We start from the raw sequence: 21,042 nt of genomic DNA on the forward strand, positions 1-21,042 counted from the left end.
TCACCATACACCATCTTCAGTCAGAAAAATACTGATGTGTGTTGAAACATTTTAAAATAATGTATGGATGTAGAACACACTGTAACCATTATTATATTACACTTTCAACATTTTGACTTTCAGTCCTAGGCCTTCAGTTTGGGAGATAAATGTCAAACCTCAGTCACACTTCTAAGACAACGCTAATGTTGACAAATATTGTAGTAGTAGTACAATAGTAAACAGAGACATTTAAAGCTTGTAAAAGACCTTTAAACCTTGTAACAAGAGCTATTAACATATAGTTTAACTTGTATATAACAAATTTACATTACCTCTTTCAGTAAAGGGCCTTGACCTCTAGCTGCAGTTTTTTTGTAACTACTGACATGTACTTTGATTCCACAGAAACCAAAAAGCATTCTTAGATAGCCTAAAAGCGCTCTTAGTATATGTGTGTATTCTGATTTATTGTATGAATCTGGTGTATGTGTGTACTGGGGTCTAATGTAGCATATGTGGGGCCTTTTTAGGCCCACCTGTGGAGTGGCTCCTCTCCCTGGGGGAGTGTGTGAGCTGCTGTTGCAGTTGCAGGATTTGCTGGCTCTGCTGTGAGCATCTCCTTTCCAGCGTCTCATTCGCTGCAGACAGCGTCTGAGTGTGCTCCCTCAGCTCCTGCACCAGCCTCTGCTGAAGCTCCACAGCACAGCGGTATGCCTCACTTGCCTCTGCACAACACAGCACACCATAACACAACACAGCACAGCACAGCAGAACAACACAACACAGCTTAGCACAGCACAACAACACAACACAACACAGTTTAGCACAGCACACCATAGGATATGACGAGCATAAAGCCTCAGCACAACAAATGAGCATAATAAAAGCAGAATGCACCATAATAATAACAGAAATTTGGCACAACACAACATACAGCTTAACTGATGAACACAGTGGCGAAAGCAAAATGATGAGGTACAACTATACAGAACAATGGCACGGCAGTATAACATAGCAAAGGATAATTACAATGGGTAAAATATAGGAGAAACTACCCTGCCTTCCAGCTGACGCCAAGAGACTAGGGGTCAGTTCCTAGCTTGAGAAAGAATACAAGGAACAGCCCTCATACTAGTCTTTTTTACATGATGTAAAAACATCATGTAATGATTTATGTGCCATAGTGCCATAAATGTAAATGTAAATAATAACAACACTACAGCATAGGCCATTCAGCAGAGAAAACTGTAGAACAGTACCTAGATGACACAACACAGCTCACAATACAACAACATACAGCGTGTGAGCAGAACATTACCACGAAAACATGCATGAACATTCAGCAAAACAAAACAGCAATAAATTATGACACCACAAAAAACAAGGAAACACACAAAGAAAAAAAGATTTCAGACATCAGCGCAATCAAACAGTGCGACAGCATAAAGCAAAACAGAAACAAGCTCAGAGCTGTGTAATTACGGCAAAGTAAATCAGTCATAGGCCACAGAGAGACAGAAGAGAAAGATAGGGAGTCAGGCAGATGGGAGAGGAGAGAGAATGGATGAGAGCCACAGAAGTGTGTCTTAATTTCTCTAATTTGTCATTACAGCCAACACATCTAGTATCTTCCTTTGCTCTGCATGGCAGGATAACTGATAATCTAATATCTGCATGCTATAGAGACTACTTATCAGCCATGTCTAACTCCAGTTACAGCCCATTCACTATTAGGGCACTAATGAACACTTATCCCTCACCAATATGCACCGTACAAGCTGCATGCTGTAACATCAAATGGCATATTTTCCACTGCACTAACTAACTGACCATTTGGCGCCAGAAAACTGGAACTGTGCCTTTTCCGTTTGACGTCAGCCATCAATCAGTCTAGTGGCCAGGGATCCAGCTTTATGGTTTTTGGTACCAGCTCAAGAAGGACAGACTGGACCATTACAGCATTCAAGAGCATTTTCTTTTGTCTTTAGTAACATATGCAGCCGAAGCCAATGATGATCATTTACTACTCCATGCGGGGCTAAAATTGAATGACCTGGGGAAGGACAGGAGCATAGGGCAGAGAAAATCTGCACTGGGTGGAAGGTTAGGTTACTTTATAAATAGCATTATAGCCACACAATCTTTTTTTTTTGTTTCCATTCAGCGTTTGGTGTAAACAACAATAACAACAAATAGACAGTTTAGCATTTAACACCTTTTATATAACATCTTTCTTTTCGCTGCTGCTCTCGCTTTTGGCTGTTACTGTGGTGCTGATGGTAATAACTGAGATGCCATTGATGACGAGTGTTTGGGTGAAAATAGTGTGGCTGACCAATGATGGCATGTAGGCATGTAAGATGGCATGACCTAAATGATGGTCAATGCAAAAACACAGACAACGAATGGCGACTGTGGACAGCACAAAAATCCTAGACATTTTTGGAGATTTAGAAATATAAAAATTAATAATTAAAATAAGATCCCAACAAGAGGACATGTCTATAGAAAATAGGACACATGGTCATCCTAGATAAAATCATGAAGTACCCATAGCATGTCGAGTTAAGTTCCCTAACTATAAGCTAGAATATTATGTTGATTTTAATAAGTTGACACAAGCAAGTTGGAATGCAAACACTGTTATGAGCTGTATAACTGTATCCATTTCATATGCAAAATAGAAAATGTAATAATATGTAATATGGAGTCTAAGCTGTTGAGTTGTTACATTTGTACTTCTACTCAAGTTGTTTGCTGAGAAGATCCTGTTATTTGTACTTAAATAAATGTACGGTACTTTTCCCACCTAAAAACTGAGGTACAAAGACGATTAAATTAATTGCTGTCCAAGAAACCGTTCCATCCATCCTTCAAAAGGGCAGAAAATAAATGACTAAGAATTACAACTAAGACCTAAATTCTGTTGGTTCTCATTTAGGTTAGCCCCTGTCTTTGAGTATATTATTAAGATGAAAACTGTTTAAACTTATCACCTAAAAGCTGATAAACTGTCCATCAAACAGAATGTTACTAAAGCACACGCTGAGACATTTGATTCTCTGAAACATCCTAATGTCACTGCTCTAGGGCTACACTAGTGTATCCTCTTTGTGCTAAGCTGAATGTCGCTACGATAAGCTACAATGGCTGGAGATGCTGCAGCCGGCGGCATGTCAGAAAACGGACTGTAAGCCATCCTTTAATGTCAAAGTCAGCTGTAAAGTTCACAGTCGGTGTGATGGCAGTGTGCCGAGGAAGCAGCCCTATTAACACACCCTGCAGCACTTCTGCCACAGGCATTGCTTCAGCTGGGCTCAGCTGCTCACATACACACACACACTGGATTCAAATGTCAAAACTCCATAACATTAGCATTAGATCAAAACCTACATACATACACACACATACACATTCATATATGTGAATACCCACACATACAAGCAGTATGGAGCGTGTGAGATATGCTTCTGTGTCTTAATTAGCATGGAGCTTGAAGGGTTATCAAAGGCAGACACTAATGAGAATAGAAGCAGACATAGTAAAGCAGGGGGCCATGGGATCATTTTTGGGGTCAGGATTCAGTGATTTATCTTACCCATGGGAAAGGTTAACCCCAGAGGATCAACAAATGGCTGCTGTACATGGCTAATTTACTGGCTAAAGATTTTATATGGCTGAAAATACACTTCAGTAGCAGCTAATCCTAACCCCTGCCCCAATGTTCTTTCTCTTGCCAAAATATAAAGCAATGGTTCAACCACTTCCAATTTTGCTTTTCATCTTTCTCCACAGATAATTAATCAAACATTAAATTTAACTGAAATTCCGATTCAGACATTTAACCTGACTCAAAAAAAGTAAGTCGGTAGCAATGCAGCAAAGTAGCCATGGGGTAAAAGACTGATGAAACACTGATGAAATCTCTCACCTGATCCGCAGTCTGGCCCTCTTGCTGGGCTCTTCATCGTTGAGATCTTCCTCTTAGGAGTGCTGGCTGTCAGAGATTTTGGAGACTGAATACTTACGTCTTCATTCATGTCTGAGAAAAAATGTGTGAATGATTGATCAGGATTATGAAAGGATTATGAGATTAAAGAAAGTCTGTATATGAATACACAGAGTTTGGGATGAACAACATACACTAGAATTCAAAAACTGCCTGTGGCACATTAAAGGATGTGTAATGTGTATGGATGTGTATGCAATGTGTAATATATTACACATAATATATGTACTAAATCATAAAATGTCCAGGCCAGGTCATTATAGATCACAGAAATATAGTAAGTTGAATCACTGGCAGCTCTGACAGTATTGCTGTAGCCAGTATATTCTTTGAGTCCGTTCTGGAGCAAAACTCTCTTTGTGATTTGGACTGTGATCCTGCCCACTGCCCAATCCCTGGTACCACTTCTGCAATTATATTATTGTTCATAACAGTAATAATAACAACAGGTTACACTTGTATAGAGCCTTTCACAAACCCAAGGTCGATTTACAATGTCAGAGAAAAAAGTAAACCTAGTTCAGAGGGAGTGAAAGTAAGAAATAACAGCAGGATTAAAAGGTGTTAATACTGCAGTTTGTGTGTTTTGAACAAAGAAAAATAGGGATAAGGGTTGAGTTTCAAAAACCTTCAGCTTTGCATCGTCACCTATTTAATATGGAACAGAAAATTCAAATAAAAGGCTGGAGAATAACACCATTGACCCATTGAGTGGAACTCAACGTTTGATTACAAAAATCACATTACAATTACAGTTACTCCTCCTTGGATCACCACCTTAACATGGTGGAGGGGTTTGCGTGCCTGCGTGAGCCTAGGAGCTATGTTGTCGGGGGCAATAGCCCCTGGTAGGGTCTCCCAAGGCAAATTGGTCCTAGGTGATGGGCCAGACAAAGAGTGATCCATAAAGACACAGATGAAATAGATAATAACGTGGACACAGCCTCCCTTGCCCGGAGCAGGGTTACCGGGGCCTCACCCTGGAGCCAGGCCTGGAGGAGGGGCTCCTTGGCGAGCGCCTGGTGGCCGGACTTTCACCTATGAGGTCCGGCCGGGCTTAGCCCGAAGGAGATACATGGGTCCACTCTCCCATGGGCCCACCACCTGTGGGAGAGGTAGTAATCCGGGTCTGGTGCATTGTGGATCGGGTGGCGGTCGGGGTCGGGGGCCCTGGCGTTCTGATCCTTGGTTACTTAAACTGGCTTTTGGAACATGGAACGTAACCTCTCTGGTGGGAAAAGAGCCTGAGCTGGTGCGCGAGGTTGAGAGGTACCGGCTAGATATAGTTGGGCTCACCTCGACACACAGTATGGGCTCTGGAACCAATCTCCTTGAGAGGGGCTGGATGCTCTTTCACTCTGGAGTTGCCCAGGGTGAGAGGCGTAAGGCAGGTGTGGGCTTACTCATAGCCCCCCGGCTTAGCGCCTGTAGGTTGGGGTTTACCCCAGTGGACGAGAGGGTAATTTCCCTGCGCCTTCGGGTTGGGGAAAGGGCTCTGACTGTTGTTTGTGCTTATGCACCGAACAGCAGTTCAGAGTACCATGCCTTCTTGGGGACCCTAGAGGGAGTGCTGGAGAACACTCATTCTGGGGACTCCATTGTTCTGCTGGGGGACTTCAACGCTCACGTGGGTAATGGCAGTGAGACCTGGAGGGGCGTGACTGGGAGGAACGGCCCAGCTAATCTGAACCCGAGTGGTGTTAAGTTATTGGATTTCTGTGCTCGTCACAGTTTATCCGTTACGAACACCATGTTTGAGCATAAGGGTGTCCACAAGTACACCTGGCATCAGGACACCCTAGGCCACATTTCGATGATTGACTTTATAGTCGTATCATCTGACCTGCGGCCATATGTTCTGGACACTCGGGTGAAGAGAGGCGCTGAGCTGTCAACAGATCACCACCTTGTGGTGTTGGATCAGATGGCGGGGGAGGATGCCGGACAGACCTGGCAGGCCCAAACATGTGCTGAGGGTTTGCTGGGAAAGTTTGGCAGAGGAACCTGTCAGAAAGATCTTCAACTCCCACATCCGGCAGAGCTTCGACTGCATCCCGGGGGAGGCTGGTGACATTGAGTCCAATGGGCCATGTTCCGGACCTCCATTGTTGAGGCGGCTGAATGGAGCTGTGGCTGCAAGGTTGTCAGTGCTTGTCGGGGTGGCAATCCCCACACTCGGTGGTAGACACCCCGGGTGAGGGGGGCTGTCAAGCTGAAGAAAGAGTCCTATCGAGCCTGGTTGGCTCAGAGGACTCCGGAGGCAGCCGACAGGTACCGAGGAGCCAAGCGGCTCGCGGCCTCGGCAGTCGCTGAGGCAAAAACTTGGGTGTGGGAGGAGTTCGGTGAGAACATGGAAAACAACTTTCAGTCGGCTCCAAGAAGTTTCTGGCAAACCGTCAGGCGACTCAGGAGGGGAAAGCAGTTTTCCACCAACACTGTATATGGTGGGGGTGGGGAACTGTTAACCTCGACTGGGGACGTCACCAGATGGTGGAAGGAATACTTTGAGGATCTTCTCAATCCCACCAGCACGTCTTCCGCAGAGGAAGCAGAGCTTGGGGACCCCGGGGGGGGGATGGGGAGTTGGGGGGGGGGGGGCTTGTCTATCACTGGGGCTGAAGTGGCCAAGGTGGTAGGGAAACTCCTTGGCGGTAGGGCCCCGGGGGTGGATGAGGTTCACCCCGGGTTCTTCAAGGCTCTGGATGTTGTGGGGCTGTCCTGGTTGACACGTCTTTGCAACATCGCGTGGACACTGGGGGCAGTGCCTCTGAACTGGCAGACTGGGGTGGTGGTTTCCCTTTTTAAAAAGAGGGATCGGAGGGTGTGTTCCAACTATAGGGGGATCACACTCCTCAGCCTCCCCGGTAAGGTCTATGCGGGGGTACTGGAGAAGAGAGTCCGACTGACAGATGAACCTCAGATCCAGGAGGAACAATGCGGATTCTGCCCCGGTCGTGGAACACAGGACAAGCTCTTTACCCTCGCTAGGATCCTGGAGGGTGCATGGGAGTTTGCTCAACCAGTCTACATGTGTTCTGTGGATCTGGAGAAGGCATTCGACCGTGTCCCTCGGGGTATTCTGTGGGGGGTGCTCAGGGAGTATGGGGTACTGGGCTCTTTGTTACGAGCTATCCAGTCCCTGTACAAACAGAGCAGGAGTCTGGTTTGTATGGCTGGCAGTAAGTCCAACTGGTTTCCAGTCGGAGTTGGACTCCGTCAGGGCTGCCCGTTGTCACCGGTTCTGTTCACAGTTTTTATGGACAGAATTTCTCGGCGTAGCCAAGTGGCGGAGGGTGTCCGGTTTGGTGGTCTCAGGATTCCATGTCTGCTTTTTGCAGATGATGTGGTCTTGTTGGCTTCATCGAGCCGGGACCTCCAGCTCTTGCTGGACCAGTTTGCAGCCGAGTGTGAAGCGGTAGGGATGAGGATCAGCACCTCCAAGTCCGAGTCCTCAGTCGGAAAAGGGTGGAGTGCTCTCTCCAGGTTGGAAGTGAGATCCTGCCTCAAGTGGAGGAGTTTAAATACCTCAGGGTCTTGTTCACGAGTGAGGGAAAGATGGAGCGTGAGATTGACAGGCGGATCGGTGCAGCGTCAGCAGTAATGCAGGCTCTGTACCGGTCCGTTGTGGTGAAGAGAGAGCTGAGCAGAAAAGCAAAGCTCTCGATTTACTGTTCAATCTACGTCCCAACCCTTACCTATGGTTACGAGCTTTGGGTAGTGACCGAAAGAATGAGATCGCGGGTACAAGCGGCTGAAATGAGTTTTCTCCGCAGGATGTCTGGACTCTCCCTTAGAGACAGGGTTAGGAGCTCGGACATCCGGGAGAGACTCGGAGTTGAGCCGCTGCTCCTCCACGTCGAGAGGAGCCAGTTGAGGTGGTTCGGGCATCTGGTTCGGATGCCTCCTGGACGCCTTCCTGGAGAGGTGTTCCGGGCATGTCCAACGGGGAGGAGGCCCCGGGGCAGACCAAGAACACGCTGGAGAGACTATATGTCTCGACTGGCCTGGGAACGCCTCGGTATACCCCCGGAGGAGCTGGAGTCGGCGGCTGGGGAGAGGGAGGTCTGGGTTTCTTTGCTCCGACTGCTTCCCCCGCGACCCAGACCCGGATAAGCGGTGGAAAATGGATGGATGGACTTTACAATTAGGATACAATAATGAACTGTACTTAAGTCAGTATCAAGTAATAAACATTACTAAATGATTAAGTAAAGTCACAATTAATCACAACAAAGTAACGATAGAAATAAAACCGTTTTAAAATCGTTTTAAAATTTTATAAAATCCAGAACTCTGTGCTATGTCTTGTTTCTTATCATTACTTAATGATTAATTGTGACATTACCTACACTTTTAGCAAGACTTATTACTGTCTTAAGTATTATGAATTAAGGTACATTTATAGTATATTTTTACCAAAATTTGAATGTGTGGTATTCACATGATTGGTTGCTTTGCAAATAATTAGATTAATAATTAGATTACTTTCTTATAGATTTAGCTATTTACTCATGCTGATATTTCTCTTATAGTAAATTTTGCATAATTATTGTCTTTTTAGACAGACTTTTTATTAATTTGCTGAATTTTTCTATGTTTAGTCCTGCTCCCACGGTCACTGGATACAAGGCCATTTCAAATGCACATCCTGCTAGCCATGCCCCAAAACAAATCATTTCATCTGAGGTGAAACAGATATTTTCTGTGACACCTTTGTGGACTCTCCAGGGGAGTCTGCAAGGGAACTTCATGTCTGAAAACAGCCTCAGGCAGTTATGACTCTTTACATAAATCTGGAAGATACTTTGCTTCATAGCCTCTGGGCCGTTTGGTGCTTTGCAATCATGGAAAGAAAAAAAAAAAAAAACTCTGAAACAACCTTGAAGCTGTATCACAATGTGCCACAGAAACATTGCGGAAACTTTATAACCTCTCTTGTGCTTGAGTTATTTTTGAGACAGTCCTTTTCTGGTTAATAATAAGAACACCTGTGCACACATCATGACTCAGCACTGAAAGGAAGATCATGCAGCTTACAGAAAGTACCATCCTCTGTCTCTATCTGTCTAATTCGCTGTCTTCTTTATATATTTTTCTTTCGCCCTTTCTCTGTCTCTTGGTCTTCCTCTCCTCTACAGCCACGGGTTTCAACAAGCCTGTGAATGCCCATTGTCTACATCTAAGCCCTTTATAGTCGCCACTAAAAATGGAATGTGACGTGCAGAGCAACTGAAAATGTCAAAATGAAATGGAAAAAGAACAGAAACATCCAAATCTCCTCCTCTCTAATAGTCTGTCTTTTCCTTCACCCTTAGAAAATCCCAGAACTGACAACAATTAGTGGCTAAAATGGTCGCAATGGAGAGGCTGGCTTGTGATAAATGGGCCACATCTTGTACAGCTGTCTGCTGCTTCTGTAGAAAAATGCACAAAGCCATTATCACAATTTCACGGACCTGGACCCTCATTTCTCTAACCGAGGCTGAATAGATGATTTGACCCCAGTGAGGAGTTTCACTTGCTTTATTTGCTCCTTTCAAAAACTGATTGTTTGTTTAAACATTTTGCCACAATAACAAAGTTCAGGTAAATCATTTCTAACTTGTCACCCACGTATTACCAACTAACTGCTGTTCTAAACCATTTCAACAATGAGCAACATAGCAAGCATAGCAAGGTTAACTGGAAATTCATTAATCAGTTCTGCAACTCCTAGCATTCTATTGTTAGCTCACATTTATACACACAATTATACAGCGTTAAAATACAGTACCAGTAAGCATTATGGTAAAAATATAACATGATTATAATGAATACATACAGTGCCTTGATTAGGTTTTAATGGGGAGTTTTCCCAGACAGGGATTAAGCCTAGTCCTGGATTAAACAGCATTTTGAATTGTTATTTTCCTTTGAAAGGAGGATATAGTCCAGGACTAAGCTTAAACCATGTCTAGAAAACCACCACAATATATTTTAGGTTAAATATGATGGAACAAGCACAGTGAATCAGGAGTATACCAAAAGGAGATATTACCAAAAAGTTCAGCAACAGAAAAATGAAATGCTATGAGAACCTGGCTGCATTTGGCCACAGGAGCATTAGTGAGACCAGGTACTGATGTTTGATGACTGTTTTTTGTTAACAAAAACTGTCACTCCAACTCATGCTAAAGCAATTGAATTGAGCTCCATCACTCCAGAGAACCCTGTTCCACAGACTAATAGCCCAGTGCTAGGGGCCTTTATGTCCTTCTGTCTTTTCCCTAAGGCTCATGTTAGCTGCTCCAAAGAGTAACATTCCATTTAACGTTTTTCTAGAGAGATTATACAAGCTGTGAGTGAACAGCTGAACATCTATGTCCACAATGGATGCACTTCATAATGGGTGTTCATTATCCTGTATATACAGATGAGTAGCACTTAAAACTTTGTGAAAACTTTGACAACTACAAACTACAAAACTATGGGTTTCTTTTGATTTTCACATTTCATTTACTGCGCCTCACTACATCCAATTACACAGAGCCAGTTATACTCTACTGAACTCTTGGAATTGTCAGGATTAAAATATGTAATCCCCCTTCAATAGGGTAAAACCTTACTATGCATCTTAGAAGCTTCTCCTAAAGCTTGTTTGATAATGAAATATGCACGCAGACAGGGCACTGGACGTTTTGACAATATATTATTACATGCAGAAAAAAATTATAGATCACCCCAAAGACCTGACCTCAACTTTATTGAATGTGTTTGGCATTACTTGGATTGTGAGAAGCAGAAAATGCAACTTCTAACTCTGATTCTGATTCTAACTGTGAGTGCAAAAATGTTTTTTGGTTTTGTTTTGGTTTCCCCATGCAGGTGTAAAAGAGTAACCAATAAATTTTTCCTATGATTCTTTTTCAAGTTATAAAAGATATTGTACTGACACTAAATGTATGATAATACTGAATGTATTAGAGATTCTTAACTAAACTCATTTAAAATATGGAACCTCCATGTGAGGGACCTGTCCTCTGGCCCATACATAAACTCAGGGACTAAAAGGTAGTTTAATTCTTCATCACATGTGAATAGCACTTCAAAAGTGAACACAATATAAACAGTACTATCTATATTTTGGTGGTATAAATGATGTTAAAATTTATGCTATACTCCACTGGCTTTTTGTTACCAAACTTTCCCCAGTTTGGGAGTAATGCACGATCAGAGAGGTGCTGCCTGGAGCCTTTGCTCAAGGGCACAATCAGCAAAACCCAGTAAGTCCTGGGATTTGTATTCTTGACCTTCGAGTCGCTGGCTCGTTTTTCTCATGTCTCTAGGCTACTGGCCCTGTTTCCCTGATTTAATACATCCAAAATGAAAAACAGCTCATTACCAAGCCACCCATGTGTTAAATTATAACATTATGACAAAGTAAACACTAAACTCTGCGTTTATGGGACCAACACTCCTGCTGTTCAGTAATGTAAGGAGGACACAAGAGAGGAATGTTATTTACTTTAATTCCCTATATCTGTAAATTTATAATACTGTGCAAAATCAGGGACCACTTAATGATTTCACTTCCAGCCAAAACAACCACATGAAAACAATATTTGAATTTAAATCATCCATCTTTCTGAAGGTATTAGAATAAGATATTATAATGTATAAGATAATCCAAATGCAAAAGGAAGTAAAAGGTCAAAAGAAAACAAAAAAAAAATCGAAACAGGAGAGTACAAGTTGTTAGTGAGAAAAGGAAACTGACAAGAAAGAATAAAATTTGCCAATCAAAGATGTTGGTATTCTTAGCTGGTGGGCTAGAAAGGTCTCCAAAAAAGAAAGGAAGCTGTAATATAGGCAAATGCTTTACTAAAGAAATGCTATATTTTGTTAAACAAAGAATATTCCCTAATAATGTTGGGTGTATTGACTGGAAATTATATAAAGAAATCAATGAGTGTTTACAAGCACTGTAGTAGTTCAGCAGGAAGAAGACACTGGTGTCTATCTAATACGTTAATATTTGACACAGTCACTTCTAGCAAATGATGGCAAAACAAAAAAAGGTACCAATTTAGTGAGGTTTATCAAAAACTTCAGCTTAGTGTTGCATTGAGAACAGCAAACACTGAAGATTTGAAAGGGCTGAATTACCTGGAGATGCCATGTTTCTGTGAGATGAAAATGTTGCTTCTGCTGTTGAAGGAGGGTGCTGTGAACACAGAGGAAACATTGATGACTAAAGTATTTCACTGTGGGAAAGAACCACTTAAAAGCATGCAGAACTTGAGTAGTGACGAGTATAATAGCTGCACACTAGCTGCACACTAAATGGAACATTTACAACCCCCCATAGCTTTGCCATTAAGGCTAATTCAACTCCAATTCACCAAAGACCAATGTTCATCTAAGCAGATAAAGAGGAGAGAAATTAGCTCTTTCATTAATGGCTTTCAACATTTGTTTGAATGAGCGTGCTTTGGGTGCTGAAGCATGGAGTAATGAGTCTGGGCAATGGGCAACCCAACAGCTGGGTACTGTGTATGTGGTTGTACTTGTTTTCATATATTTGAAGCACAAAGTATGTCCAGGTTATGTAGAAAAACAGAGAAATATGACAAATTTAATACATTTAATATATAAAAGCAATTCTTGCTTTCAAATTTAGCTGGCTTTATTACATTGAAAGTTTAATGGTCTACCAGGTCCAGTAAGATACTTAGGAGATATCTTACTTGAGGTTTGGACTCTTACACTCTCACTCTAGACTCAGGATCCCATGTCCTGACACTGTAGGTAAACAAGAATGTGTGTGAGCGTGTGTTTTGTGTGTGTGTGTGTGTGTGTGTGTGTGTGCGCGTGTGGAGCTGATGGTGTGATTGGTGAGCTAGGGTTAGAGTGACCATCAGAGCCTCCTGTTTCTGTCCACTAAGTCAGTTGGGTTCTTAGCAAACATGACTAGGATATTAATAACCTCCGGTCAACCACTGCAGTGATTGCATTGAGGACTAAAGCTGTCTCCAATATTTCATGTCTCACTATATCTCTCTCTTTTATAACTCTCCACTCACACACTCTCTGATCCCCCCACCCACAGTGACATACACATATCCTAATCTCCAATTTACTCTTGCATTTCTTTCTATTTTTGGTCTGTTTTTCTAATATCTCTCTCTCTCTCACTCTCATACATTATCTTTCATGTGCATGTCCTTGTACAGTCAGTCCTCCAGCCCAAGGTCAGTTTGTCCCAAAGTTTGCCATACTGACATCTTGGGAGTGTCAAGGAAATGAGTTTCAAAAACACCCGTACCCCCAATCCAAAAATGAATGAATAAATAAATAAATAAATAAATAAATAAATAAATAAATAAATAAATAAATAAAGAACTTAATTAATCACATTAACGACTCATAGTGAAAGGGATGAGGTCACAGGGGCCCCTCTTACCTTTTTGGCTACTCCTTCCTCCTCTTCCGTTTCCTCTGCAACAAAATACTGTTATTAATTACAGTCATTAAACAACTGAACTTTTACAAGTAGGTTGTTTTTAAGCCTGCAGTGTACTTAATAATAAGTTTCTAATGCATACTTTGACAGACTCATTAACTACCTCAGCAAAATACAGGTAGCCAATAATCTATATTACTGGCACATATTTAATGAAAAAGTGGTTTTAGTTTCCTTGAATAAATGTGTACACACACATTATATATGATATGAACATATAGTATTATATAAAGATATGCGGCCAAAAGAAAGACATTTCTGATAATATAAGAAAATCCACTTCCATAAGATGGGGGAAAGCATAAAACTAAATATGCTAGAGCTCAAGGATTTATTAAAAATCATAGAGAAAAATGGACAAACAAAACAAAAAACACTCCACTCAAACAAAAAAGCACTTGTCCTGAGAAAAACAGAAGGTGTAGGTTAATGTGGCCTATGACTTTTACATGTTTTTAGGTATTTTATTTAAATTATTGTGCTATATTTATTCAAATATACAATTAAAATTGTTGGTTTCCTGGAGCCATCTGCATATGCCAAAGTGCCTCAACGTCCACCGATAAACTTTGGAGCTTTTACCTTTACGGGAACCGCTGATTGTTCACCTGCCTCACGCTACCCTTTCTTAAAGCAACTCTTAACACAGGCATAACACAATGTTACAGAATACTGTACACTCATGGCAACTTCAAAATTCTTCATTAATACTGCCTTTTTTATACACTCCTCTTTGTTTATTGATCTGCTCCAGTGTTGAACAGAAGAGGAGGAGTCCCCTTTTGTGTCTTGGGTCCTCTTAAGGTTTTTTGCTCATGTTCTGAGGGAGTTTTCCTTGCCACTATTGCTTCAGCTATGCTCCCCTGGGGCAAGGACACTATACTCTAAAGCTGCTTTCTGAAATTACAGCTAAAATACACATGTATAAAAACGGCACACTGGCGGCACAGTTGTGCAACAGGTACTGTTTGGTGTGTTCTCCCAGTGTCTGTGTAGGTTTCCTCTGGGTGCTCTGGTTTCCACCCACAGACCAAAAGCACATATTGGTAAGTAAACTGGCTTTTCATGTGTGTCCATAAGTTTAAGGGTACGATTGTTTGAGTGTGTCATTTCACATAGTTCTGGACTCACCACAACACTGAACAGAACAAAGCAGTTACAGAAAGTAAATGAAAGGATGAATGTCAAGTTTCAAAGACAAATTCCTGCTATGTGTTGTTATTCCTGGCCGGGACAAATAAGCAAGTTGCATAGTAGACACTGACATCTGATTAAACAAAAAAAGGTCAGCTCTGACTTTTGCTGAGTACCTTACATTCATTTATTAAAGAATATTGTATGTTGTGTTTATAGAGTCATAGAACACACCTTCTGTGTTTAAAGGCGAGATGGTATCAAATGCAGAATTGTCTGTATCTTCATCAGGCTGTGAACGAGTTGAGGCCTATAGGAGACATTTATAAAGCTCTTTTAACCACATGTTGAATACTCTGATATACATAAAAGCTTAAAACCACACTGGTGTATTTTAAATGCATTTAAGTACATACAACTTGTAATCACCTAACACATACAGGGCACAAGCACAAATCTAATGGACGGTCAGTGCCACCCGCAGGTTGCTTGTAGCTAATACCACAAAACTGTAAAACCTACAAGGAAAAAAGTCTGACCAAAATGATCCACACAATGCTACCTTAAGTGGTGTGGCATAAACAGCTTCAATATCCGGACTTCGGCTCTGTCTCTCTAATGATTGGTACACATGATTTTCAGCTCTCTCTATGATTTCTTCTATCTCCTCATCGTCAACCTCATCATCTTCGGATCGTGGAGAAGGCAGACGGGGTCTGTCTGCCATAGAGTCCTGCCATTGATCTCTGGAAGGATGAGACTGAGAGCTTTATTTATTGTCAAAACAAAAGTAAAGGCAAAATGTAGGTTTTAAGATACAGCTGTGAAACTATTACAAGTGTGTTTGTTTTTCCCAGTTGAGTTCTGTTCATTTTTAATAAATAACAGATCGTACTTTAGAGAGCAGTTTGTACAGTGCTTATTGGTGGAGTACAGACTCTCATTCCTTGGGTTAATTTCTGCCTCTGAGATTCTTACAAACAAAATACTGAGTCCGATTTTCTGACTTATTGCTTCTTTGAGTCAGAGCCATACACGGTTCTGCTTTGAGCCAATTTTTAAGCCATAATTAAATGTGATAATGTAAGCATTATTCATTAATATATTGCCCTTTCCCCCAAGCATATACAATAAATGACCAAATAGTTGTAGACTATGGAGAGAGATTAGTCTCAAAATGCTTTACAAATGCGTAAATGTTAATCCACAAATTAAACACATAAATATGTTTCACTACTTTTAAGTCATATGTTTAAGTTACACATGTTTCACTACTCACAAATGAATACATCCCAATCTGTGTCTCACGGTGTGCAATTTGTACAAATACAGTTACATTCATAAATACATGTGTTTGGTTTTCAGAAATATGCAGCGTGGTAGTGCATCAGTTAGTGTAACTGTCACGCGGCTTCTGGGGTTGTGGGTTCAAATCCCATATCTGGTCACTGTGACTGAGGAGTTTGATGTTTATCTTTTCAAAATGTCCAGACATGACTGTGTTGCCCTGTGATGGACTGGTTTCCTATCTAGAATGTGATCCTGCCATACACCAAATGGATGGGCTCCAGACATACTGCGACCGTTAACAGGATGAAATGATTACAAAAGATGAATGAATACATGTCATTTTATCAGCTGATACTGAATACTTACCTACCATTTGCACCGTTGCTATTTATTGCTCTCTCTCCCACTACACATTGTTGGTCACCTGTCCATTTTGTTGCCTTTGTCTTAATTTATTCCATACCAAACTTGTCGTCTGGCATGAATGTGTAGGATGTACTATGTTGATCCTTTTGTACATCTGTTTTTCAGCTGTTTTAAGTGAATATATATATACGGCACATTTACACATTTCTTTACTTTACCTGGTATAAAGGGCTGTGCTGGCATAAGGTTCAAACCCCGCCTGGCTATCTGTGTGTGAGCAGTCACTTTCAGAGTAGGATCTGTGGCGAGGAGGAGGGATGGCGACCGTGCGTCCCGTCAGTGAGGTTGATAATATGGCTGCCGCCAGAGCAGACCTGAGATATACGATGAAAAGACATACTCCTTAGCTTGAAAAGACAATAATACACATTAATAGATGACTACCTGCCAGTGGTAACATTCCCTGTATGATAAGATCTCTCTGCAACATTATTACATATAGCATAGAGTAATAATCATAATATTACTCATAATAATCATAATATAAAAAAATGTAAAAAATCATAATAATCACAGTAATCACTGGAAAATTCATTGATATTTCAGGTGCCAGAGGCAAAAAAGCCCAGTTCACACTTATTCGATGGTAAATGCTTTGAACACAGCAGACAGTAGTGCTAATGAATGTTATAAGTAAATCCCAGTGTACATATTAAAATAAGGATGGGTGATATGGCAAAAATATATCACATTGCACATGCCATTTTCATGTTTTATGGTATGCATCACTGCATTCATGTGTGCAAATTTGTACCACACAAAAACAAGATCCTGTAGTTCTACATAAAAAATATTATCAAGATCAAGACTGAATCTCAAAATGGATCCCAACTCCCTATGTGCTACAGTTTATGAATTATGAAAATGTGCACTAGAAAAATGGCTAAATAATAAATTAAATTCTGTTAGCCACAATGAGTGCAGGCACAATTATTAAAATAAAAATGACAAAATAAAAAACAAAAACAGAGTGAAAGATGTATAAATAATAAAGCTATTTTCCTAAAGAATTTAAACTTTCCCAGCTTCCAAGATGAAAGTAGCATGCTAACAAACATGAACAAACCTGATACAGATGTGGTAGATTACGGTTAATTTTATTAAATTCTACAGGAGGACAAATCTCCAGGATCAGAGTTGGGGACTACTGCTTTAGTGTTTCCTCTGCTCTAGCACAACTATTTCACCTCAAGAATTGATTTTTAATTAGGTGTGAACGATGACATATAATTTCCCAGCTGCTTTACTTTATTTTCTGATCTGTAGCCCACGGCTTCAATAAATACCCTGGATGAGCTGATTAGCATGTGGATTTGCAAGGCTGCCAAATCAGGCAAAATTAAGCATAAGATAAGAAGGTTGTTAACTTATGTTCAGACAGCCTTGTTCATTAGTTGCATCAAGTGTTTGCAGCAGAAAAATGCCTGCTAACAGTGGCACTTCAGTACTACAGAGAAACATTTTGTCTGTTACATGTCTCAGAGATTCAGCACTGAATGAATGTGAAGAGGACAGATTATGTCATTATTCAAACATTTTCTGTAATGTTTTTTTCAGGGTCGTGGTGGGTCTGGAGCCTCAAAAATCATATATGTCTGCAATCACTGTGTGCTAGTCCACAACAGCATCACACACTCACACCTATGGACACTACTGAACAGGAAATCCACCTACTAATGGGTGTTTTTGGATAGGAATATGGAGCATCCAGAGGAATAAGGATAAGAAAATACAGAATGAAAATAAAGTAGGAGAAACACAATCAGGGATGACAGAATGAGTGTGATGAACGTGTATACCTGGGTCTCTCTGGTGAGGGGTTGGGGCTGCGAGGGGGAGGGGTACGGGGGACAGCAGGTCGGGGGGCAATGGTGGCAGCAGGAATCAAGCCATGAGCTATGTGCTTCTACAAAAACGATGGAAAAGCACAACAGTAAACATGAGAATAAATATGGATGACATCTATACACAATTCTTAACCCCCATGGTTGTGCATGTTTTGTTTTGCTTTAACATTATATAGCTGATTCAAGTCACCAGTCCACCGACAACTCGGGTTGTGTATCATATTGTAGTTGCTCACGTGCTCATATTATGGCTCCAGGATTAGGCCTACACCATTCATCCTTTTGAGTGGTCTTTGAACGGTATTTGAAAATTACACCCTGGAAAAGTTAATAAAAGTTATCCCATCAAAAAAATTTCTTATTGCATTAGAAATGGGAACAGTATATAAACCTTGCTCCTTACATATAAAGCAGAGATTGGAATCAGACTCGAATGAAATCAGATCGAAATGAGTGTAATGCAGGACACCTAGAAGGATATATGCACAGAAGCAAATCTAGTGACAAATTCAAAGGCTTGGAGGGAACTATAATGGAAAGCAATCACTAGATTCACTACAAATGTCAGGAATTGTGTCAATGGATTTGCCAAACATTCTGAAGCAATTATCTGCAGACTGCAATAAGATGATTACAATTCCATGCACCCCAATGTCTTAGTACATCTCTCAGCAAAGAAAGTGTATGATTTAGGCTCTGTTTTTATCCATCTTTAAAATTTTAAATGAAATACCTCAGAAATCATTTACAATTTGATCAATCATGAGTCAGTAATTTCATGATGATACTGAAAAATCTTTTTAACTCCATAAAAGCAACTAACCAAAAACCAACCACCGATTTACAGCAAAAGTAAAGCATCAGAAAGACTCCATGAATGTGGCACCATATAATCTGAATACATTTACTACTAGGCATTGTGTGTTCAAAAGTTGGAACATTTTCTCATTCATTACTTCTTGTGGAATCAAGTAGTACAAAGAACTTTCTCCATTATTTACTGAAGAGTAACAGCCTGCTGAGAACACTTGACTGCATTCAGTAACATTAGAACATTAGTGAGGTCACTTAATGAGGTACAAACTGCCACATCCCAGAATTACAAAATGTAACTTGATCACTTCAGAGAACAGTTTCAATTCTCCACTGCCCAATGCACAGGGGCCATAAGCCCTGTGCCCCATGCTTGCTAGTGAGCATGGTGAACTGAGGCTCAAGTGCAGCTGCTGGAGAGTGTCCCCTACTATTTTCTTATGGCAATACACAAGCTGTGTGTGGGGGTTGTGTGTGCACCTTATATATCCTCATTAACTAAATAGAAGGGGTGTCTGTACACAGTGTATCTAGAACATTCCACAAGAGACATATTCAACTGGGATTTTAATTATCTGAATAGCCTGAAGATAAAGGAAGAAAGAAAAGGACGTTTCTCAAGTTTTCCAGTGATTTTTTTCTTTCTGAGACGAGTTAACACACGTCTGAATTAATTTTCTAATGCATAAAAATATGCAGAAAATGGTAGTAATTGAAGCAATAACTTTGCTTGAGTAAAATGATTTTAATATTGTGTGGATATTAAATTAAACAGACTTAAACTCAGCCTAAACCGTATTTTATTAGGTTCTGATTTGCAATAACAATCACGGAGGTTCAGTTAAGATACGTTGTTATACAGAGTAGCTGCGAGCTTAGTTTAGTTTTAGCGAACTACAAGTAACCTCCAGTTAAGAAAATCAGTTAAAAAAGGGAAAACGTTTCAGTTGAAAACTTACAAACTTCCGTTCGTTTCTTCTGAAACTGAAGCTGAATTTTGACATGACGACTAAAGTTCTCCCCGACTTCTGTGTAGTTTGGGATGTTAGAAAAAGAGCGAACTGGAGACGCTAGAAGTCTGTAAACATATGAAGCATGTTTACATAGCTAAAATACAAACAGAAACACCGAACTCTGCTCGATGTAAACAAGACGTGCTGTGCTGTAGGCGGCTGGAGTCCACTGAAGTTCACGTATCCAGACGCTTTACATCCTCGTCCACTTTTTAACAACAATATACTGTATTGGTTCAGAGATTTTAAACCAGCCATTCACCGTCGAGCTTTAATCCTCTTAGCAACCACTACGGCACTGCAGTGTGTCCAGTGTCCGGCAGAGGGTGCGCTGATACAGTTTCTAACAGAAATTCGTTATACAACGGGTAGTCTACTGTTACTGGCGGTTGAGTGCCCCCCAAGAGTCAAAAAATGAAAAGGGTTCTACTCCAAACGGTTCCTAATGGCTATCCGTACTTCAAATATAATTCACTACAAGTCTCTTAAAGACATTCATTCATTATCTGTAACCACTTATCCAGTGGGTCCAGAGCCTACCTGGAATCACTGGGCGCAAGGTGGGAATACACCCTGGAGGGGGCGCCAGTCCCTCACATGGCAACACACACTCAGACCTACGGACAATTTTGAGTCACCAATCCACCTACCACCGTGTGTTTTTGGACTGTAGGAGGAAACCGGAGCACCTGGAGGAAACCCATGCGGAAACAGGGAGAACACACCAACTCCTCACAGACAGTCTCCAGGTTCCTGGAGCTGTGTGACTGCGACACTGCCTGCTGTGCCACCGTGCCGCCCCTCTTAAAGACAACCTCTAGTAAAAAACACATATCATGTGCAAAATATGCCATCTCTGCAATGTTTGTGCATCTCTGCTTTGAAACTGCAGTGTACACAAGACAGTCTCAAATGGGCAGATTCAAACATCCAGGGTTTCTTACATCATAAACCTTAGGAACCAATCATATCATTTTTCTAGTTGAAGCGAGAGGTGGGGTTTACAGTGGATCCAAAGCGTACCCA

General features: G+C 41.2%; 1 protein-coding gene across 1 annotated transcript in view; it reads right to left on the reverse strand.

The window, feature by feature from the left end:
* LOC136678445 (centrosomal protein of 89 kDa-like) overlaps nucleotides 1–20,007 on the reverse strand; it is a 133,910-nt gene extending 113,903 nt beyond the window's left edge. The window contains exons 1-9 of the mRNA XM_066656496.1: nucleotides 19,963–20,007; nucleotides 18,143–18,249; nucleotides 16,502–16,657; nucleotides 15,190–15,373; nucleotides 14,862–14,937; nucleotides 13,434–13,468; nucleotides 12,137–12,194; nucleotides 3,914–4,024; nucleotides 519–707 (exon numbers count right to left, since the gene is read on the reverse strand). Of these exons, the coding sequence (XP_066512593.1) occupies nucleotides 519–707; nucleotides 3,914–4,024; nucleotides 12,137–12,194; nucleotides 13,434–13,468; nucleotides 14,862–14,937; nucleotides 15,190–15,373; nucleotides 16,502–16,657; nucleotides 18,143–18,249; nucleotides 19,963–20,007 (961 nt within the window). The remainder of the gene's footprint in view (nucleotides 1–518; nucleotides 708–3,913; nucleotides 4,025–12,136; nucleotides 12,195–13,433; nucleotides 13,469–14,861; nucleotides 14,938–15,189; nucleotides 15,374–16,501; nucleotides 16,658–18,142; nucleotides 18,250–19,962) is intronic.
* Between the last annotated feature and the right edge of the window lie 1,035 nt (nucleotides 20,008–21,042).

Source organism: Hoplias malabaricus, chromosome Y, assembly GCF_029633855.1.
Source record: "Hoplias malabaricus isolate fHopMal1 chromosome Y, fHopMal1.hap1, whole genome shotgun sequence".
NCBI classification, from domain to species: domain Eukaryota; kingdom Metazoa; phylum Chordata; class Actinopteri; order Characiformes; family Erythrinidae; genus Hoplias; species Hoplias malabaricus.